This window comes from Colletotrichum chrysophilum (assembly GCF_026319265.1).
Source record: "Colletotrichum chrysophilum strain AFK26 chromosome Unknown scaffold_43, whole genome shotgun sequence".
Lineage (NCBI taxonomy): Eukaryota > Fungi > Ascomycota > Sordariomycetes > Glomerellales > Glomerellaceae > Colletotrichum > Colletotrichum chrysophilum.
The window spans coordinates 82,229-105,520 of NW_026517330.1; the positions used below are offsets into that span (position 1 = coordinate 82,229).

The window sequence follows — 23,292 nt, forward strand, 5'->3', positions numbered from 1 at the left end:
ATGAGGCCGGCCGCACACCCCGCGCCGCCATCGAGCAGCCTCCCACCCCTGCGGACACTCGACACCCTCACCGAGTCCGACATCACCGCCGCCCTCCACTCCCTCTCGACAATCTACTGCTCACTGCCCGTCTCCGTCGCCTTCCAGCTCAACCCGGATCACAAATTGCCTCACCATGCCTCGCCCGCAGTCGACTCCGGTTACGTATCCGAGACCGACGACGACCATGAGGAGGTCGACGGCGTAGACCACCACATCGCCGCCCTCCGCGTCGACGCCTTCGAACGCAGCTTCGTCGAGCGCTGGCTGACCGGCTTCATCGCCCGCGCCGAGACCCTCTCCTGCTTTGAGTCCGAGGAAGCCTGCCAGCTCGCCCTGGACCAGGCCTCCTGCGTCCTTGAGTCCTTTTTCGCGCCCGCGGAGGACGATGAAGCCGAGGATGAGAAGGACCAGGACTACACGCGCGACTTTTCCTTTGAGCTTTCGCTTCCCGAGAAAGAGAACCGCGTACCCGTCACCGTGCGCCTCAACGACCGGCTTGCAGGCACGAACTCCGCCGACCCTGATGACGTCGGCTTGCAAAGCTGGGGTGCATCCATCGTGCTCTCGGACTTGATGTGCGCGGATCCGGCTCGCTTCGGCCTCACTCAACCCAGCCTCCGCTCGTCGCCGCGCATCATCGAACTCGGCGCCGGCACGGGTCTCGTCAGCTTGGTGCTCGGGAACATACTCCCTCACCTCGGCGCGCCAGAGTCAACCATCGTCGCAACCGACTACCACCCAGCAGTGCTCGAGAATCTCAAGGCCAATGTCGCCATCAACTCTCCTTCGGCGGTGGAGGCAAGCCTCATCAAGACGACAACACTGGATTGGTCTGCGCCTGACCTGCGCGCACCCCTCGACACCCCGGCGGAGATCCTCATTGCGACGGATGTCATCTATGCTCCGGAGCACGCGACGTGGCTGAGGGATTGCGCGACGCAGCTGCTCGCGCCGGGCGGGGTTTTCTGGCTGCTGGTGACTGTTCGCCGGAACGGTAAGTTCAACGGGGTCAGCGACACGGTGGAGGGCGCGTTTACGGCGAGTGACCGCCCGCGCGGTGAAGATGGCAAGCAGCTGACCATCTTGTACAACGAAATCATTGAGAAGCGCAAGGAGGTCGGACGCGGCGACGAGAGCGGCTACAAGCTTCTGAGGATCGGATGGGCTTAGAATAGACACAATTATAGAGGCGGGCACAGCATAGACACGAGGCACGAGACACGACATTAGACAGACGTAGACCATAGAACCTGCAAAGACCATAGAAGGCAAATCGAGTCCCTTTCGGTAGGGGACAATTGGGAAATCATAATCCCACAACTTTCAAGTCACCTTACTCATGCAGATATCATGTGCCTATTCAATATCCATGTATTTCTGTTTTCATACGTATACGAGTGAGAAGGGATCCGAAACGCCAAATAAGGTATGCTCGCTAGGAAATCGCGAGGCTATGCCTGAAGAGCCTCTAAAGAAAGGAAACAAAGATAGAAACAACAGGTATGAAGCGGCCTGGCATCCATAACCACAGCCCGTGTGCGTTTGTCTCGCCAATCCTCATTTACTCCAATCCTCTGAACCTCCTGTTAAACTCCTCCACAGCGACAGCCACCATCTTGTACAGGAAGGCACGCCCGCTCTCGTCGCCGACGGGAATGAATGGACCATTTGTGCCGCCTCTGAGGGTCAGGCTCAGGCCCGTTCGCTCCTTTGCGATTGTCTGAACGTCCTTGAGAGGCACGTCCCACTCCGATGTCAGACGCCGGCTGCGAATAAGCAGAATCCGGGCGTAAGTGACCATGACCACCATGTCTTCGCGAGGCAGCTCAAGGTGTGCAATGTAGTTCTCGTTGAAGTACTTTCCGTTGTCGACTTGCTTTAGCCAGGACTGGCCGAGAGCTTCACGGGCATTGTACGGGCGCACGATACCGTCAGACGGCACGAAACGCGCAGGGCGAACACGGTCGAGTTCTGAGCCATCAAAGACGGTCGTTGTGTTTCGAATACCCTCAGAAACGTTCGAGGCCATGTCCAAGACGCCAATAGCGGGCTTGGTTGCAAATCCAACGACTCCCTTGCCGATACCCTTGAAGAATCCGAGCGCTCCTTCCTGCTCCGCGCCTTCGAGCGGCTTGCGCACCAGGCCACCAACTCCGGATGCAGCACTTGTGAAAAGGGAGTTTGCACCTGTGGTGACACCGTATAGGGCGTGCTTGGGGCGGTTTCGGGCGCGGGTGATGCGGCGTCGATCTTGGAATTGCTTGTCGAGGGTTGCAGCTGCGAGACCCTTGGACAGACTGCCAGTGAACTTGGAAAAGGAGTCAGAGAAGCCATAAACAGACTTCTTCACCAGGGATGCAGCACCCTTGGCAACGCCGATTCCGAAGTCTTCGGGCTTGTCCGACAGGATGAGTCCTTGGTAGGGCTCGTAAAAGACATCAGTCAATCCTGAGCTGATGTTGTTGAACAGGCCCACAGGGTTGCCCAGGAAGTCGGCAGAGCCTAGAATCTTGTGGATTTGGTAGAGCACCTCCTGACTGTAGTGATTCGAGATGTTCTGGGTTAGAGCAGGAACCGACACTCGAACATTGTCAAGCATAAGAGCATTGAGACGAATGGGTGCATCGTTGACGTTTCCGATAGCCATCGTCATGACGTTGAGGAAGAACATCAACGGGTTGCGCGATGATGTCTTGTCCTCGGCGTTGACGCGCTCCGTGCGCATGAAGGAGAGGTCGAGTTGCATGGGCTGGATGTTCAGTAACTCGAAGTAGATATCCTGGCCAGATTGTTGCTGATTCGGCTCCGGAATGTCGAGCTCTTCGTCGCAGAGCTTGCCCTCCTCATTACTGTCAGACCATGCAGCTCCAGGAATGTTTGAAAAGTCAAGAACAGCATAGACAAAATCCTCGTCCAGTTCAATCGTCATCTGCTGCATCAAAACGGTGGCGTATTTGATGTACAGCACACCATAGGAATCATCCTTCACGCGGGTGACCATGGCGTGAATCGAGGGGTGCGCGTCGACTTCTTGAGCTCTCTTCGGGACGACGCTAGGGTACAGGATCATTGGGAACAGGCCGCCGTAAAGCTGATTGTCGATCTGGATCCACTTCACTGAGAAGCTGACCGTCTGAGTGAGCGGCGCGTCATGGTAGCGAAGGGAGACATCTCTGAAGGTGACGTAGGCGAGCTCCTTCAGTTGCGAATTGATGAGTGAGATTCCGATACCCGAAAGCTTCAGCTGGGCTCGGAATGTCGCAGTTGTCTCCTGATCCTTGACCTCGAATCCATCGGTGCTGGTACGAGCGCCAGACTTGGACTTTTGCCTGTAAAGACTCTTGGATTGTCGGAAGTTGGACAGGATCAAAGTCTGAGTCGGACCGTCGGCGGCGACATTGATGTCGATAATCTTCTGCTGCCCAGACGCAGAGGTGAACTTCATTGGAATCTGATTACCGATCTCAGCCAGCTTGACGTGTCGCTCCTTGCCATTGACGTTGATGATGATCTCGCGGAACTTGGCGGCAGGGAAATCCCAAGCGTAAGGCATGATGCTGCGCGGAGGCAAACGGTACTTGATGGGTCTCCACCCGGATCTGTCCTCAACGCCATCATCCTCCAGGCTAGGGTTCGCTTGGTAAAAGGTGAACTCGGTGTCACTCTCATTCCTCATCTGGTAGGGCCAATTCTTGGTCTCCATACTGAGATGCAAGAAGACTGTGGCTCCCTCCATCAAGATTTCGGCGCGGATCAGTCGTTGCCTCTGCCCTGCCTTCGCGATCTTGATGTGGGTCGTGCCAATGTCAGAGATGTTGAAAGGAGAAGTCCACTGGTTATTCATCCCGGGATGGCAGAGGGAGAGTTGCTTGACGGCAGTCTTCTGCATGAAGTGCAGAGGCTGGTGTGCGCCAGGTTTGAGAGTCATGAATCCCGATGAGCTAGACTCTCTGACATTGATCTCCTCGCCAAGCTTGTTCTCCAGGACGAATCGCGGTGCCAGGGTGACAACCTTGGTCATCTTGTACTTGCCCTCACCCGCCTCAGTGGTGATTCCGATGTGTACTTCAGTGTTTCGAGAAGGAGAGGGTAGCACCACCTCGGTTGTACTGCCAATAGCGTCGAAGCTCTGCGGCTTGCTCCATTCCGAGTCGGCAATCTGCAACAGCGTGCGGTTCCTATGGTCGTCGTTGCCGAAGGAAAACATAAACGGCGTTGCCTTGGGGCGGTCTCTTTCAGACCTGTTGTAGGACAACGTGGATTGGCCTGCGGCTGGTCGAGCTCCTTGCAAGAACCCCTTCGCGCGAATCTGCATGTCCAGGCCAGTCTTGTTCAGGATGATGTAGGGGCTGTAGACCGTTACTCGGAATGCACCTCCACTGTTGGGAATCTTGTGGTAGTGCAGTTTCAGGTTGAGTTGAAGGCCATCGGAATCCTTGCAGAGAAGCTTGTCTTCCTTCTTGAAATCGTCCGACTGCCCAGAGTTGATAATGGCAAAGTCGCTGGGCTTGAATACAGTGTCTTGCATGTCGACGCTGAGAAGAAGAAGATGGGAAAGCTCAACGACGTGTACCGGACTAAGGCCACCCTTGCGAAGGAAGTTTGCCCAGTCTTTCTTGGTGTTCTTGTCGTAGATGCGGTACTTGAAGTCGTACGGCAACAAGTTCTCGAGGATCACTGGTGGCGACAACTTGATGCGCATGTAAGGATAGTTCCTGTAGGGTCATTAGAACAGTGATGTAAGGAGTGTCATGAGAACTTACTTGGTCAATGGGTTGGATCTGTCAAATGTAGCGTTCAGTTGGAAGTAGAACGGATCTCCGTTTTCGCCCTTGCAGACCATCGTTCTTGTAGGTCGCTTCAACAAGTCTCGCCACCAAAGGGTCTCCGACGACCAAGCATAGCCAAATCCGGAGTCGGGACGCACAAGGAGGGACTTGAGGAATGCGGCTCCGACGGGCGCCGGCCGGCTTTCGCCTGGGGCAATCTTTTCGATCTTGAGGAGATGCCCCTCTTGTGCGTCGTAGACACCCAATTCAACGGGAATTTGGGTCTCGTTCTCCACGACAAGAGGTGATCGAAGGGTGACATACTTGACGTTGTCCTTGCCAAGGGTAACTTCAACCAGGAGACGATGCAAGATGTTGTCAGTCTTGGGTTTGAGACCGTAGATTGCCTCTCCCTCACGGTTCAACCTGACGTTTTTGACTGGGTCGAAGCCACTGCCTTCTAGGTGGATGCCGACACTACCGGTGCTGCTCTCGGATGAGAGATTCTCACGCATTTTCTCCCAAGGCTCGAAGCTCCATGGTACCTCTTGACCGTCTTCTAGACGGGCCGTCATATTGTCGTCTGTAGTCGAGCTCTTTGACTGCACCACCACATCAAATCCAGTGTAGTTCCTAATTCGATACGGCGCATCGACGCCGCGCGGCTTGCCGAGGACGTCCTCGTCTTTGCTGAGGAAAGCAAAAGATTTGGACGCCAAAGCGATGGTGGCGGTTGTCAAAGTAACGTCAAAGACCTTCTTGGAGGCGACATCAATGGACATTAGACCAGACTGAGCATCCTTGGCCATTCCGATACCAACTTGCCAGGGTTCAAGAAGTGGCTCCCATGCGGACTTGGAGAAGTTGTAGACGTTCGTGTATAAGTCGATGGCAGTCTCAGCCTTGAGATTCGAAGACCAGTCTTCGGCCGTGGCGGTGAAGTTCTTGATTCCAAGATCGAGGATAGGAAGTTCGTGAACGTCGCCAATAAGGACAACACGAATTCCTTCAATTGTCGCAGACAGCTCTTCGTGCCGCTTGGGTGGCTGCTGGACCGCCGTTCCGCGAGGATCACTGTTCGCTAGTCTAGCCTGAGATGCTGCAATCTTTTGCGTCTGTGTCTTCGACATCATGGTCTTGTTCGCAATGGTTGACGGTCCCTTGCCGCTGGCTGTTCGCTGCTTAAGACCAGCTTGGCGTAACTGTCTCGCCTTCTCATCTGCGGCCGATGACGACAACTTCGGGTCTTTCGGTTGCTGGTCAGAGAGCTCTGTGGCTTTGCTGGCAATCTGGAGAGCGAGTAGGATATCTCGGAGAGACAGACGAAGAATCAACGGCTCAATGTCAGCATGGATGCTAGTGATGTTCGGCTTCGAGCTATCCATGGACATTTGGACGGAAAAGTCATCGATAATCCGAAGTCGGGAATCCTCAAAGCGGTCCATGCGGCAGAGGAACATGCCAATCTCGGATACTTGGAATGTCAAAGCATGCTGTTGGGACAACAAAACTTGCTTGGTGCCAAGAACGATGGCCTCGGAGCTCGAGCTGAGAGGGTTGGCGATCAGGATGACTTGAGCGTCGACGATGTTTACCCTGTAGGCGATGCTCATGGTGGTCTGGGGTTTCTCGTCTCCGCCATCTTGGGTCTCCTCCTGTTCGTTCTTGCTGCTCTTCTGCGATCGGGCCTTTGACCAAGTAACCTGCATCGAGTCTGCGTCCGCATCGGACTCGTCAGGGGTGTCGATCAATAACGACTCATCGTCGACAATCGAAGGTTCCTCGGGCTGTAGACCAACCATGACGAAGTTCTGGATAGCGAAGAGATAGTCGAGGGCGAAGATGATTCGGGGGCTGTCGATAGTAACGATGGCGATGAGGTTCCTGTCCTGTCCGCCAGACATCGTGATGCTCGCCATGAGCTGCTGCACCTCCTTGTTGGACGATGTCATGATTCGCCGGAACTTATTAGTGTCCCTCGGGCGGCTGTCATAGATGGTGAACGAGTGGATAAGGAACTCGCCCTCAAGAGACCCATCATTAAGCATCCGCGTCTTCATTTTGGTGACGTCCAGGGAAAAGCGCGAAAGGCTAGCATCTTCAAGCTTGCCGACTGGCTTTTCGTCAGGGGCCAAAATCAGCTCCATACCAATAGTGTTGACTTGGAAGACCAGGTCAAGCTTCGTCCATGTTTTGTCTTTGGGTGAAAGTTCAGGCCCGAGGTCAACTAGTTGCTGCTCATCGCCCTTGCTCTTATCGGTTGGCAGTGACTTCGCCCTTTGAAGAGTGTCTTTGTCTACCTCGCGCTCGGCTTCTTGGTTCTGCTCGTCGGCATCGCCGGCAAACGCCGCCGGAACGGACTTGGAGATCTCCATCAAGAAGCGGAGTTGATACTGTGTGAGTTTGAGATTGAAATCAGACATGCTGCCCTCAATTTCCAGTTCGGGGCGCTTCGTGCCGTCTTGATGCTCCGCGTACGTGACGTTGAAACCCAAATCAACCTTGTCAATCAGCTCCAGCTCTTCGGAGAGATCTCCCGGGTAGTTGAAGTCAGAAGTGAGGCGGATGTTTCGGATACCAGCGTTGATCTTGGTTGCTATTTGGGAGTTCTCGGAGTCATCCAAAGGAGCGAACTTGTTTTGTGCATAAATCTCTCCCAAGTATGCAGTGACAACGTCACGCTTGGGCTGGCCGTGGTTGACCACACGAGGGAAGACCACGATTGGAGTCTTGACAACCACATCGTACTTGAATCTGGACGTGCTCTGTTGGATTTGGTTGGCCTGGTTTGCGGCGGCTTGACGAGCAGCATTGTAGATGGCTTGCATCTTGCCAAACTTGACCAAAAACTGGATGATCTTCCTGAATGGCTCTTCAAGGAAGTTCAGCTTCACTGATCCAGCCCGAAGATAGACCGACGAGTCATATCCAGGGTACGCCTTCTTGTTGGTAGCGTCGAAGGTCTCGTATCTGACATCAGCCAGCTCGTCACCTTGGATGGAGATGAGTTGCCTCAAGTTAGACTCCTCGGAGACGCCTTGGTTAATGTCGTCGACCAAATTGAGGTTGCCCAGCTTGGCATTCACCCGCATTGTCTTGCCCAAAAGGAAAACCCCGACGTCCGCGTGGTTGAAAGACAACGTAGCCAAGCGAATTCCGTCGTTGTTGAGGATCAGCCGGATACTCTTAAGGTCCACCTTGACCCTGATCGAGCCTGAATTTGCAGGTGCATCCTCAGGGGGGCTGTCGATTGCGATCTCGACATCTTCCTCGCTGTCATCCTCCGAATCGGAGATTGCCTTCTGCTCTTGAGGCGTTGCCGCTTCGTTGTTGTTACCGGTGAATGTTGCCAAGATGAAGTCCAACAGAGTCAAGAGCGTTTTCCGAGTCACGACTAGATTGATGGTGGAGATCGCAGCTGTGACGTTCGTCTCCACGCCTTCGTACACTGGCATGAACTCTGGTGAAAGGCGATTAACCTTTGTGAATTTCACACTGACGAGACTGCGGTTCTGCTCGTGATCATCAGGATCCCCTGATGACACGATCGACTTGAACTCCGCCGAGGGATTGTCGACGAAATCATCGATAGTGACCGACCCAAGAGACACTTCAGCTGACATGTCGTATGGTCGCAGGTAGAACAGAAGATCAAAGTTTTCGGCGACAAGCTCGACAAGTAGCGCGTCGGGCTTCTTTTTGTCTGGGTCACTACGGTATAGAGAGCCCTTGAGGGTATCGACCTTGAACTTGAACTCGAAAGAGCGCTGCTGTAGCTTGAGCTGTTCCTTATTGTCTCGGCCGCCGTCGGCATCCTCGAACTCATCACTGTCTTCGTCATCGTCGTCAATCACAATCGCAGTCTGTTGCTGCATGAAGGGGAATTGTGCTGATTTGCGGCGGGAAGACTCTTTACGAGAGCGAGATCGAGTCGATGCGGTGCTCAAGCCACGAGGTCTAGTCGTCACAGCGGAGCTCTGTGAGTCTTTGATCTGCTCCGGTTGATCGTTATCCTGGTTGAACTTGGGGATGGCGACGTCAATGATCCGCATCAAGTTCTTGTATTTGGTATCCGACACGGTTGCGTGCAGTAGCGGCAAGTGGCCGGACACCTTGAGCTTGGTCAAGTTTGGAGCCTTGGGGAGGATAGAAGTTTCAACCACAAAGTCCACATTGATGCGCTCCACCACATGGAGATGTTGTGTGTCATCTTTCTCGGCTAGCTGAGCCTTTGTAACCTCGATGGATGGTCCTATCAGTACCTGAGTGGAGGAGAGCTTGACCAAGAATTTGTCGTACATGACGGACTCCAACCGCTTGAAGTCTTCGTCCGTGTATGATTGTCGCTGTTTGGATTGGATCTGCTTCATGGTGTTTTGATCAACCAGTTCGCTGTTGACGCTGATGTGACCGGCATCCAGAATCAGACAGGTGGACTCCTTGACGTTAATGCTGACTGGTACGATAATGAGAGGGGCCTGAAGGTCGAGCTGGGCGTTGATGGTCTTGTGTTCCTCGAGGGCGAACTCAAGACCAGCCCGTGTCTGCTCCCTGAAGGTTTCTACCGTGGCACCGGCGGTCTCCATGAGGGCGGTGATGGACTCCATGTGCCTCTCTGGAGGTCTGAAGAAGTCGGCAACGCCAACCACGAAGTTCGGGTTCCACACAATCTCCAAAGGTTTGAGAGAGCCGGACAGTGCTATGTCGCCCTCCTTATCGATAGGGTTCTGTTCAACCTCGAAGTGGAAGAAGGGTTCATCCTCGTTATCCTCCAACTCTTCAATGGTCAGCTGTTTGTGCTCGTGGACTTCAGGTGCATCCTTGACGCGAACAATCTCGGGGAAGAGGGAGTCGGGAGTGGTGCCATCGTTGACACGGAGGCCACCCAGGCTGACGTCGGCAAGGAAAGAGTCGGGGCGCTGTAAGACCTTGGCCTTGAACACGTCGAAGTGAAGACTAAGGAGGTCGCTTCTCTTGCCATTGTGGCTTTTCTTGAGAGTGAAGCTTCCTGTGCTCAGCCATGCCTCAACCTGCATCTTGACGGTGTCTCGAGGTACGTCAACGGATTCGGCGATAGCTGTCTTCTCGTCCCAATCGATAGCGTCGTAAAGCTCCTTGCGTTGCTCCTCTGTGATCTGCGTGTTCTCGTCGTCGTTCTGAGGTTCCGGTTGCTTCGCGCCGCCACCCCAGACCCAGGACACCCAGCCTTGTTGTTGTTGCTTAGGGGGCTGGTTTTTCAGGGCTTCAGCGTTCTCCTTTTTGAGTTGGTTTCGTGCCAGGGATCGCCAGAACCGCAAGTCTTCGTAGTCGAGCTTCCACTCCAATTTGTTAATGTCGTCGCCTTCTTGCGAGGACAGCTGTTGCTGCTGTTTCCTCTTCTTGAACAGCTCAATGTAGCGCTTGCGATCGTCACGCCGTTCGCGGAAGTAGTCCCATGACCACCTGCGGTTCTTCTCGTGAATCTTGCTGAGCACCGCATCTCCGGCGAACTTGAGCCATGCTCTGGGATCCTCCTTTGGTGTGACGCCCTTTGGCTGGAACTTCTTGTATTCCTGGTGTCGGATGAAGTAATGGAAGAGGTCCACCATCATCAGGCCATCGCGGTATTGGTCGTCATCGATGACCAGGCCGATCTCCTCGAACAGCAAGCTTGCCTTGGCTTTGGGTACGTGAATGTCACCCGTCTTGTCGAGAACTATCTTAGCCTTTCCGTTGACAGGACGTAGGATGAATTGGTGGTTGAGCTTCGTATCCTCTGTCGACCCAATCAAGCTCTTAAACTTGCTAACCATCTCGTCGTGGGGCATGGGCTCGTCGTCGTCGGTGGTGATCTCTCGTCCCGGGCCAAGCAGCTCTGTGTCTGTGTTCCAGTAGACAGCAAGGGCGCCGAGGGTGGCGAGCTTGTGGGTGCTCTTGGTGGAATCTTGGATGAAAGTTGGTTTCCACTCGCCGTTGGTACTGATCGCGCTGAACTCCTCCAGCGTGACACCAAGAGCAAAGGGGTGGCCAGGTGCGGAGATGGAGTCTTCGTATCTGATGTGGATGTTCTTGACCGTGACTTGCAGGTTGTCGACGATCTTGGTGACCAGGCTCTGCGTGAAGCTCTGGCTCTTTTGCTGCTCCTCTTGGCTCATGCCTTCTTGTGATCTCTCTTTGAGGAGTTCGGCCGAGTCGAGCTTCTCCATCTTGATTCTCTGTTTTCTGCGCTCCTCCTCGTCCTCGTCATAGGCAGCTTCCTCCCTTGGAGAGGCAAGCAGGAAGACATCTTCGATAAAGACCTTGACGGGGGCTCCACGGAGATTGGACCACGGGATGATGAGGGTCAACTCGCCGAGGTGGCCTTCCATGACATTGATGGGAAGCTTCAGCTGGTCGAGGGCCTCCCTCCGCAGCTCGAGGTTCCTGAGCTTGACATCGCCAGACCAGATACCGACCTTGAGCTGTGCTGGGTCGAAGTTCTTGACGTACATGCCCAGAAACCTGTTGAGCAGGCCGGCAACGAGTCCCTCCAACATGGTGTATATATGGCGCCGTTACCCTGGCGAGGGAAACTCAGTGTTGGGTATCTATCGTGGTGCGGCCGTTGGAGGCATGGACAGGGAGGGAGAGCGTCGGAGGGCCGTAGAGCTCGATCGGGGCAGGCGGGGTCAGGTCCGGAGGGGCTCTGCGGGCATGAAAGGATAGTCGGACTCGGGATATGGGGGACGGGGGTCGTGAATCAGGTCGTAGTCGTGATAATATTGGGTTGGGTATCTTTTTTTTTTCTCCCAGGAACAGGTAATATCGATGGTGGCTCGTCGATGGGGCGTGCTGCCGTGTGCCGCTCGCCGTGTCTCCGGAGGTGGGATGACAACTAAGCGAAAGTTGCCAAGTCGAGGAACTGTATAACGTCGACCTCGACAAGGACAGATCTGTCGGCAGGTGTGTTGCGTGCGATGTTGGGGCGGGAAGGCAACGAGCGACAGGGTTGGGGTTTGGTGTCGAGCTGGGTGTTTGTGCATGATGACGCTGCCTGATTCTCGATTCTCCCCCGCAGTGCAGTGCCAAAAACAGGCCGCCAGCTTGGCCCAGACTGTGGCGCTCGAAGCGTTGAGCCACGGCGGGGTAGGTCTACTGCAGCCTTACTAGATGCAGTTAGCGCCGAAGGGCACGTCCTCTCGTGGGCTGGGAAGTGGCACATGAGGCGGCTGCAAGTAGGCCTCACAACTTCCTCGAACAATTTTCCAAAATCGACCAAAGACGCCATCGTATAATCCAACACTCATATTTACTTGTGAGATTTTTCGATGATTTTACCCACAACTCTATGGCGAGCAGCGGCAGCGAAACATTCCCACCAGGTAGCAGACTGGAGAAGCTTGGGCCATCCTTTGATAACGTCACACCCACCCCAGCAGCTGTTCGTCCAATGCGGAGCCTCTGGCCCGGGCGTGGACATGGGCAAGGTCTCCACATTACGTCACCACGACCAGCGCGAAGCCAGAGCTCCCAGCCAGGTGCGCACCTCCCCTCCCTCGCAGCAGCAGGAGCAGTAGCAGCTGTGTTCCCGCTGCCCTGTGATACCGAATAGGCTGGCCCAGGCCTGGCTGGATGGCTGGATGGCTGGACTAATTAGATCGGCCTGGATCGAAAAGCAGAGGGGAAAGCTGCTGTTGCTGCCCTGCTTCTGCCGTGCTAGTTATCCGATGGGCGGGACTTGCCTTACATCAATGTGAAGCAATCGGCAGCTACCCTGCCGGGCCTTGGTCTAGAGACGAGACACTCAAATAAATTCCTTCTTCACTGCTTGGCTCGTCATTTCCCCAAAACCTGCACCAGCGACTGAACACACGTTTTTTATCTGCTGTGAGAAGCAATTGCCCAATTGACAGACATCCGGGTACACGATCAACGTGTTCGACCTTCCAAGACTCTCACTTTCCTCTCCTAGCGCTCCTGAAAGAACCGAACACCTTCACGATGCTTCGCTCCTCGCGACAGCTTTTGCGTCTGGCCCCGCGCTCAGCGGCGGCTCCTTCAGCAGCTTCTCCCGCCTCCTTCTCCACGAGAGCCTCGCCCTCTGCTCTTCAAAGCTCCAGGAGGCCTTCGGTGGCTCTCCAACCCCGGCTCTCCCCGCTGTCACTTGTTGCCCGCTACACAAACTCTCCGTATGACAAGATCGACAAGAAAGCCGAGGCAGAGATCGCAAAGAAGAAGCTCGAATCGGATCCGGAGCACGTCTCGACCGAGTCCTCAACGCGCCATGTCTTTGAGCCTGCGCCTGCCAATCCCGAGCGCGACCAGGATCTCCAAAAGGGATTGAAAGAGGAATTGGTACGTCTACATCCGCGATCCATTAGTTTCGACCACTGACAAAGGTCTTTCAGAACATCGTCAAAGACACTTTCAACTTGAGCGAAGTTCCCAGGGAACCGTACGCTCTTGGTCTGGCCGGCACCCTACCCTACCTGGCAACTTCGTTGAGCACCATGTATCTCAGCTGGGATATCAATCTTGAGTGGCCGTCGTCTTCGACCTTTGCAAACAACATCTACATGAACCAGGAGTCTGCGCAGTACTGGCTCAGCTTGCTTGAGCCCATTCAACTTGGCTACGGAGCCATCATCATCTCCTTTCTCGGCGCTGTTCACTGGGTAAGCCCAAGCGCACCACCCCAATATTGGAGCAGAAAGATTAACCAAGTTGCAGGGAATGGAATACTCCGAAAAGACCCCTTCGGCGACTCGTACAAAGTTCCGCTACGGCATGGGTGTTCTCGCTCCCATGCTCGCCTGGCCGACTCTCCTCATGCCGATCGAATATGCCCTAACTGCCCAATTCGGTGCATTCACCTTCCTCTATCTCGCAGACACTCGTGCGAAGAACAGGGGCTGGACCCCGCAGTGGTACGGAACATACCGCTTCATCTTGACTGCCATAGTTGGTGTCTCTATCTTCATCAGCTTGGTTGGCCGCACCAAGATTGGAAACGCTCAGCCTCACATTGGTCAAGAACTTGCCGAGAGCAAACACTGGGCCAAGACCGACAAGACCCGCGATTGGGACAAGTTGGAGGAGGAGGAGCGTGAGAGGATCAAGAAGGAGAAGGAGGAGGAGGAGAAGAAGAAGAAGGAAGAGGAGAAGAAGCAGAAGGCTGAAGAGAAGAAGGCTAAGAAGGGCGGCAAGAGCAAGAAGGAGGAAAAGGGCGCTGAGAAGAAGGATGACTCGGATGAAAACAAGGACGACTCTGAAGAGGATGAGTCAAACTCTGAGTCGGAGTCCAAGGATGAGTCCAAGGATGGCTCCGAGGACGAGAAGAGCGACGAAGGCAAGGATGAGAAGAAGGAGAAGTCCAAGGGCAAAGAAGAGAAGTCTAGTGGCGAAGAGGATGACAGCAAGGATGAGAAGAAGGATACTGAGAAGGAAGACAAGAAGGACGAGGCCAAGGGCGAGAAGAAGGACAAGGATGACAAGAAGGCCAAGGATGAGAAGAAGGACGACAAGGAGGGCAAGAAGGAGAAGAAGGAGTAAGGCTCCCGCGTAGTAGCAGGGAGGTTATTCCCTTTGTCAGCATGTACCGAGCGACATTTCAGCAAGTCATTTTCACCGATTGGGTCCGGCGTCAAGATCACGATCATATGAGCTAATAGCAAGCCATTTATCATGTTATCGTTGTTTTCCCAATTGCGTATGCTTCTGCTGTCTGATACACTCCAACCCAAATGGCCCATCACCATGGTTGAGTTGATGTCAGACCGTCTTAGAGGATGCCCTACCTACGTGGTTTGGGTAAAGTCAGGAAGGCGTCCCATCAAACCTATGCCCTCGCGATGCCCTTAAACCTGGCAGACGAGTACCTGCGACGTAGGGTATGGCCAACTGACCAGATGGCGTAGGCTTTCATCGCCAGGACCTTGAGGCTCAAGAAGTTGCATATATGAATCGTCTGTTAGTTGATGCTCCAAAACTGGCGAGTTGAAGCCAAACCCCTTCGTCAACAACCACGTAATCTGAGCAAGTTTCAACAAAAGCCCATCAACCGAAACCAGCACTCGGAGACCCCGACGCACTGGCTCTCCTCAACATCTCCCCAGCCTGCCATTTCAATCTTTACCCCGGACTCTGCAGCCGACGCGCGGCTGATGTTGGACACGTCGAAACAGTGACAGGCCTCCGGCTGGCAGGAGCGCGTCCGAGCACCGGACATCCGACTCTGCGAGGCGGCCAGCGCATTGGGAGGACAACTCAGCAAACGGTGCTATCCTGATCCTGAGAACCTAGAAACGGTGGAAGGAATGAGGAAGCTGAAGGCGACGATGGGAGACCTGGCAGGCTTCGTGAACTCTGCGTCTGCCGTCCCTTCCGACGGTGAAACGGAGCCCGCCGGTGCATCCACGTCCCCACTCCTCCGCTCGCCGACCCTCCACTCCTCCGAACCGCCCGATCCGTCCGTCGGGCCCACTTGGGAAGCCATCCAGCTCCGAGGCTCGCCGACCATTATTACTGCATGATATCCCCCGACCGAACTTTCCGGTTGCACTAAGAACATGGGGAAACCAAGGAATGAAGGCATGTCCAAAGGCTCCACCGCACCGTTTTTCTTTTGCAATCCTGCCTCAAAATCCCCTCCCCAGTCTCTCGTCGATTGCGCCGATTAGATTCGGCACGGATTCCACAGAAGGTTCTGGGATTTCAAAGCACTGCGCGATGCACGGCCTCGGCGGGTATTCCATTGCCTTGCGCTGCAGACGAACCTGAAGAATGCGTTAACGCTGCCTGCCTCCCAGCCACGGAGCACCTGGTCCGAGTTCGTCGCAGCTTTTTCCGTGCCTACTCTACCTGTTGCGTTCCCCACGATCCAGCTGCTATTTTCATGATGGCGAGGCAAAGTCTTAGTTAGAGTGCAGCGAAGCATCGTGTCGCCTCGTCCTGGCAATGCAATTTACCCCCCCAGCCCAGTGCCCCTCTCCGGAATGCGCTCCGATCGGCGTCAGCACCAGCGAAAGGCTTCCAGCGCCGCCTACCGCCGTCGAATTCCTCCAAATCATCACGAGACGGGGTTGCCTCCTCTAGTAAACCGTAGCACCGCGCGAGGCGACACCATCAATCTCATCATGCAAACTGCTGAGTCGTATCTCCCATTCTAGCGCATTCCTCTCAGGACTTTGCTGCCAAAGTAGCATGATCAGCACCAATGACGTGGGGGGGATTACTCGACGGAACTCTTCCGCAAACCCTCAAAGCCATGTGGCACACAATGTCCAGCCCAACACTGTAAATCACGTCAGGAACGCAACATAAGCGCCGGGTACACTTTTGCCCTGCGAATTACGATTAGTCTACTCAACCATCATGTCATTGCCAAATAAACTCGCCCCCCGTTCCCGTTAAACTCTACCAGAAATCCGGGTTCCTCGCAACCCGCTGCATTCAACTGACGCGCCCGCCCGCCAGTTCCCCACGAAACGGAAAACACGGTAAGAGGGGGAAAATGCTCCTCTCACAAAATCCCAGCTGCAGATTCATGATCCCGGTGCGCGACTTCTACTGCGTATAACACTGATGTCATCACACACTTCGTAGTTCTACAAGCCCTCACCAAGAAACCCTGAAAACGTCGCCTCCGAAGCGGGAACCACAAACCAAACCATGCCGTCACCTACCTTAGCCGTGTTCTTGAGCTGCCCGGCCCGCGGCGACGGGGGCGCACACAGGGGGATCCATCTGCGGTCTGCGGCGGGAGGGGCGCATCACCGCGTACCCGACACACTGACGTCATGGCCACCAAGCCGGGTCTTGCGCCGCGTCTCTGACAAGGCAAAAGAAGTTGATTTAATCCTTTCCGTGGCAGAATAGCTGTCCCGAACTGTCCCTGGAACCGTTTTGACAAGCTGTTGATCTAGCATCTTGCAAAAGGACTCCGTAATGGTACTTTAGTCTTTGGCGTGATCCCCTGAACAGATAATACGCCGCCCCGTAGGGCCATCTGCAAGCTCCGCAGGCTCCGTTCAACATTCGCCGCGTCGCATCGCCATCCGTGAGGCCGACTCGCGACGGAGCGAAAGACGGCGCCAGATGCCCCTCTCATTCGCTCGACGGAGCGGCTCCGCCTTGCATCTTGTGCCTTGCAATGTGGCACGCTACCGTTCATGTCCCTTCACGCCCCGATTACCTAGTTACGTAGTGATATACACGGCTTGACTGATGAGGAGAGACGAAAGTACTGCGCGGCGGCCAGCCAACCAGACCGGCAGGGTTTCTTCTCGGGGGTTTTCAGTTTCCAGCAGCTTTGGGGCCTTGGATGTTTCTTTCGACGCACCCCCTCAGACCCCCTCTCTGCCTCTGTAGATCTTGTACTCCGCGGAGAGTTTTCATCCCCTACAAGCGTGTAAGATCGCCAGTAGTCGCCGCAGCCGACGCGAGGAATGCCGCTGAACAGGAGAATATCTCGCCGCAACCTGTTCGAAGATTAGATTACGGACGGCGGTGCGGGAGCGCTTGCATAAAACAAATGTGCCCAACAAATGTTTCTGGTGCAGCTTGTCATCCGTAATGCTGTATCAGATAACCTTTAGGTGAGTCGGGCAGGGAGCAAGGTCACAATCACACACGCGCGTACCTTTGATACAGCCCTGCCGGCCGGCAAGGCGCTGTCATGCGGACATGCCACAACTGCGACCGATCAGCCTTGACCACTGAGCACTTGTCTTATTCCCGCCTTGCTCATATTATCGCCTACTATATTGTTGACAAGTTCCGTCTATTTACGTGCAAAGCCAGTGCCAGCCCAGCACCAGCAAGGCACCACGTCCTCGTGACCGTCCACGGGAAGAGGAGGAATCCTTGATTCCAGCTCCCTCACCGAGTATTGGTCACCTCTCGCAGACCAGGTGATTCGCAGCGATAAGCCGCAATCGAGATCCTTTGACATGCGCGACCCTGCTTTCCCCGCGATTGCAGTGTAACTTGGCCCCCTAGCCAGGCGTGGTCCCGACCTACACCGACTGAATTGCGTGCGTCGTCAGGCGCGGCCCGTCGCAAAAGGCGGTACGGCTCAGAAACAGCCTTGGTCATTACGGGAGAAGCGCCGCGCGAGTGACCCGGCAGACGGCAGCATGACCTGCGCATCACCCGGAACGGACTGTCACTTGTGGGGACTGGACGGTCAACAGGTTTAACATCAACAAGAGAGATTAAGCCAAGGGAGGGAAAAGACAACGGGCGCGAGAGTATCCGTCCCCCCAACGGCTCAATCACACCCATTCTAGAAACGCCGTCGATGAAATGCCAAGATAAACCCGGAGCTACTCCGAGGAAGTCTTTGGAATGATTCGATGACTCGAAATCTTGAACATTCCGACGAGTCCATGACTCCCTGATGAAGAACAATCAACCGCCGTACCTGTGCGAAGCTTTTCCCTTGTTACAGGCTCTGTACCGAGCCGCAGCGGAAAAGCACCAGAAAGAAAAATCTTGAGATGACGAACGCAACGGAGTCAAGCCGAAAGACAAGAGGACACACAGTCCAAGGAGGGCGCCGTGCCTTGGCCTTGCGGTCGTTGCGCTTGAATGCTTTGTTGAAGATCCGGCGGGGACTGATTCAGGCCGTTTCATACGGGATGGTGCAATGTGGTTGAATGAGTCGGCAGCTGCGTATTCTCGGTAATGCCCGAGTCGGCTCAGCGCATACACGTTCTTTTTTGTGTGTGCTCGAGCTGCTGCCACTCACCCACTAAACGTCGTCGCTCGCGTGGGAAAGATGGCGAACTTGAGACGATCATGTACGTGTCTTGCCCACCGTCAAGAGTCAGTTCAGTTGCTCGCTCTTTTTAGACTCTTCGTCGTGCTGTCAAAAGATTGGTCCGAAATACGGTTCGGCTGGTTTGGGGGGTGTCAGAAACGGAGACCAACTAAGAGCGATGAACGGTTTAGTCCCCCCCCCCATCTCCCTTCCCTCCGCCATTTCACCTGCGTACCTCGCAGATACTTGACGGACGCTGGCCGGAGTGGACGAGACCCCCAGGCGGTGAAATGGCGCCGAACCACACCGAGCACGCCCCCCTCCATTACAGTCTCTACGGGTTATCGTCCTCCTGGAGCCTTGCGCGAAATCCATCCCGCGGCGCGCTTGTCCCATGGTAAAGTTAGAGGAGCAGCGGTGTTACCCCCCTTCCGTCGGCACAAGGCACCCCTCCAGAACGCGGGGAATGCAGCGATCGCCCGGCCACAGACGACCCTGATGCACAGAGCCCACTGTAACCAGAGCACATACTCCCTCAAGCTATCCGTTCTGGGAATCTGGAAGTCGAGGATGATGTGCCGCGTGTAGGTCATGAACGTCCATCTCAGGTAAGCATCAGCCACAAGAAGAAGCATGTGAACTTTTCAAGAATCGCGAATGAGAGAGAGCCTTGTTCCATTGTGTGTAACAGTTTGTTGGTCTGGAGGGGGGGAAACGATCGACGCGTCCTGGCCCGGCGACTGGCTTGAACGACAACGGGCCGGTGTTTGGCGGCCGAGGCCCCCTCCTCAACGTGGTCGAACCAACAGGCCCGCCAGCATCCGTCGCACCGGCATCTTCATCTTGGCTCCGGCAGGGGATGCGGCTGCTGCGGGTATGTGGTTGGGCAACGGGGATGGGAGAACGCGGGTGACTTTTCGGGATCGAGGCACAATGTCACGAGGATGGAGGAGGGGGCCCGTCGGTCCGTTTCTCGCAACGACGAGGCCAGGTGAGCGGGCAGCGCGGCCGTGCCTTTTGTCGCGATGTCCGCCTGGTGACCTATTCGGGCAGGAGGGGCAGCATCGGAAAGGTTGTGTGGTGGTGGGCGAACATGGACATCTGATTGTGACATTTTCCGCGGGATGGGGGAACATATGGTGAGGGGTGGTGGTGGTGGTTACATTCAACATCTAACGGAGTCAACTTGGCATGGAATAATGGGTGACTTTGATCGGGAGATGCTGTGATGTATCCAACTTTAACCCCCAACATAACGTGGCCTTCCTCTGTCAACAACAGCAACGTCGACGTGGAAAACGTGGGCAAAGGTTACTAGGTAGGTTGCGAAAAGTTGCGCCAGGATGGCAGCCGTGATGCGATTTATTTCGGGGCACGGCTTACACTTACAGGCTCGTCTCGTACATTGTCGTACCACGGGCTTCATCCCCCCGTGGGCTTCAACCCGGCCCAACGCGAAGACGAGGGATGTGAAGTCTAAATCCTTCTGCGAACAACAGGAGTCATCGCTACCCGAGCGCCCAGGCGCCATCCGGCCCTGCCTCTGCATCGGACTCGCGATGGAGGGTGGGTTACACGCGAGTGACAGGAACCAGATGTACAAAATCAGATAGTCTGTAGATGGTTTCTGCAGAGAAGAAGTATGCGAGGCTCAGCTAAGCTAAAAACTGAGCCCCGGCCGACTCGTACGGCACGGCAGCCAGGCAGACCAGTAACGCCTCCAATGGAAGGCCTCCGTATTGCTTAAAGACTTCGATATGGCATAACATGGGCAAATAAAAGAGTCAGGGGCCTCACCAGCGCGGGATACGTTTCGCACCATCTGCAGTAGCGCCCGGTACGAGACGGGCAACAATGAAGATTTAGGTACGCGCCAACGGTTGAAAGAGCGCCGTCCGTCTCGGACTCGAAGCACCAAGAGCCTGATACCTGACACCACGAGATGGTCCGACTCGGTCTTCTTTGACCTAGGTGCAGAATGAGATGGCGGGATGGTGAGATGGTGAGATGGTGAGATGGCGAGATGCGGCCGCCAGACTATCAGGTATCATTAGGGTAGATTCGTGCGACTGGTGGATATTGCCAGTGTTGGCCCCGGCTGCCCGAACAGGAATGCCATGTTTCTGGTTATCGCAATCGCGGGAGGAAAATAAGCTAGGCACGTACGGCGTGCGCTTTGATGATTTGATATTGAGATGAGGGGTGATGGCGCCGAGGCCAAAACGGAGCCGGGGGGGCAGCGCAGACTAAAGAAAGATGGAGAGACACGACAAGCTGTTGGTGGCTTTTTCAGCCGGCAAGACGCGCGCTGCCGCTGCCAGAGAGAGACACCTGCGCGAGATGCGCGGGCGATCTATCGAGGACGCGCGCGCCGCGTCGGAAACATGGGGGAGGAGGAGGAGGGTGCAGGCGAGATATTATTGGCGATGGGCTGGCTTGAAATTACATTGTCCACTTTGATGTCGTACAGCGGTGCGCTTCTTGCCCCGGATGGCGCGCAAAGATGCGAGATGACAATCGACGGGTATCGGCAGATTTGTGTTCTGTTTTTGGCGTTTACGGATACTATCGGTCTCCGGGGGTGGAACTGGTTTGACATCGGGTCCGCATCTCCAGCCGTAGGTTATGGGTTATGGGCACACAGGAAAAGCGCAGTTGGTCGTCATCCGAGATGTTCTCCATATTCAATTTTGCAATATTCAGGCCCAGGGCCGCCGATACGGATCGTATCCGCTGCCGTGTTGCTCGGTGCAGGGAATGACCCTTTCTTGCACTGCCCGCCAAGGATCAGGAGCAAGAAACGACACGGACGACGGGTGCTGCCCACAGAGCCAGGGGCAAGTGCCTGCCTAGAAAACGGGAGCCAAGGCTGAGGGATGAGATGAGAAAGGACCTGTGGCCACTGTGTGTCGTGTGCTCCGTGTTGGAGACGACCGCGCAAGTGCTTCATGTCGGAGGGGACGGGACTACGTAAGATGAAGGGTCAAGGTTTTCAGCAGCAACGTTGTGTGAGGTATCGTGTCGTGCCGTGCTGGTGGTTACTGGTGAGGGATGGATGGGCTTGAATGTTTCTTCGCCGTGTCATGAGTGAGACGGCGATGTCGGTCATGTTCCGCCCAGAGAAGCAAGAGGCAACACACCGCTTTGCACATCAGTTTCCCGAGTCAGCGCGGTGTCAGGTACTGGAGGCTCAAGTGATGAGGGCGAGTGAGGGTGTGGTGAAGGACAAGAGAAGCCAAGACTGCGGGTTTGGAATCCCAGTGGTTCTTTTGGATGATCGGCGGGCAAGCTACGGAATATACATGGACACCATTTGATATCAAGACTCAGAGACTCAACAGGTGAGGACGCGGTATCCGTCCGTATGGGCGATACCGAGCTGCAGGTGTGAGATTTGCGAGCAGGAAAAAGAAATACGGCCTACGATTGACTCTGATGGATGCCACTCGACTGGAGAACTGGCGCAAAAAAAAATTCAAAAAAATTCAGCGGGATCCATAATGGCGGGCGATAGACGGAGATAAAACACGTTCCATGATTGAATGACACCCGCCTCAGTGACAAGCCGCGACAGTGACAGTGAAGTGACAGTGAGCGGCTTTCTCAGTGGAAGAGGTGAGACGGAGCGTGAGCCGTGCGCGGAGAGCCCCACCAGCGTCTCCATCTTTAACTGGGGACGCGTGGTGCAGCCCTGCAATTAGGGGACTCCTTGTCCGTTCATTGGACGGTGGTGTTTGGTAGACGTCCCGTATCCGTATCGCATGCACCGTACCAAGTACCGCTCCGTCCCGTTTCGCCCGTTCCGTATTCCGTCCAGTCGGCGAGCAGTTCACCTCAGTGTGCCTTTTCCACTTCCATTTGTTGGCCACTGGCTCTTGGCCATCCAACCATCATAGAAACACTTCAACGGAAGGCCTCCAGCCCGACAACCCGTCCGAGGCGCCGCCGCCGCCGCCGCCGCCCTCCTGAAGCCTCACAGCCTCTCGATCGCTCATTACCTAGGACCGTCAGGGCCGACGCGGATTGCAACGGGGACAATGGAAACGGCTGAGCAACAAGCTCGGCACGACAGCTCCCTCGCGAGGTTGATCGGCCAGGTCCCAGTGGTCCCTTCGGCCACTGCCTCTGCGCCGCCTCCTTAGCCCAGGGCCCTTGGCTGATGCTGGCTGATCTGACTTCTGGTTGGCGGCCCTGGAATCTGGAGGCTTGCTCTCTGCCCGTGTACGGATGCCCAGGTAAGGTTAAGGATAACGGGGCGGCCCCCTCCAAGCTCGAACAAGCCTGGCACAGGCCGCGGGCAGTGACAAGACAAGCCTGAATCCCGCCTGAGCCCTGGAGGGAGCCCCTCCGAGCTACGCTGGAAACAGTGTCCAGGGCGAGGAAAACCTGGGGCAGTTCAGTCCAGTGCCGTCGGCCGAGGTGCGTGGTGCCCGTAGAGCGTGGAGGAGACAGCTGCCGCCCGCAAATCGTCCGTCGCAGGAGACCGGAGTACATCCACATCCGACTTTACCCCCTGGTGCCCTGGTGCCCTGGCGGCGTTGCAGTGCGGCAGTGACACTGACAGCGGCGACAGTGACAGACGGTGACAGTGACTGAGGTGCTGGACCCCCTCAGTCACTCGTCGATGCACCAGAGTGCCCGCGTCATTACTCGCCGCCCGCCCTGCCTTGGCCTCTCGTTTCTGGTCAGTATCATCGCTGTAATCCTCGGCGTCCCTCCGTGGATACCTTATCTTACCTTATCTTGTACCTTTATCGTGGA

General features: G+C 55.4%; 3 protein-coding genes across 3 annotated transcripts; 2 read left to right on the forward strand and 1 right to left on the reverse strand.

The window, feature by feature from the left end:
• On the forward strand, nt 1–1,212 carry COL26b_006026 (uncharacterized protein; the record flags this gene model as incomplete). Its single annotated transcript, XM_053178854.1, has 1 exon — nt 1–1,212. One exon carries the CDS (start codon nt 1–3, stop codon nt 1,210–1,212), a length of 1,212 nt encoding a protein of 403 aa, XP_053037161.1.
• A 391-nt stretch (nt 1,213–1,603) lies between these two features.
• Nucleotides 1,604–11,326, reverse strand: COL26b_006027 (uncharacterized protein; the record flags this gene model as incomplete). Its single annotated transcript, XM_053178855.1, has 2 exons — nt 1,604–4,757; nt 4,806–11,326. 2 exons carry the CDS (start codon nt 11,324–11,326, stop codon nt 1,604–1,606), a joined length of 9,675 nt encoding a protein of 3,224 aa, XP_053037162.1.
• Nucleotides 11,327–12,770: 1,444 nt separating this feature from the next.
• COL26b_006028 (uncharacterized protein) lies at nt 12,771–14,321 on the forward strand (the record flags this gene model as incomplete). Its single annotated transcript, XM_053178856.1, has 3 exons — nt 12,771–13,124; nt 13,178–13,444; nt 13,500–14,321. The coding sequence occupies 3 exons, from the start codon at nt 12,771–12,773 to the stop codon at nt 14,319–14,321; spliced, it is 1,443 nt and encodes a 480-aa protein (XP_053037163.1).
• Nucleotides 14,322–23,292: the final 8,971 nt, after the last annotated feature.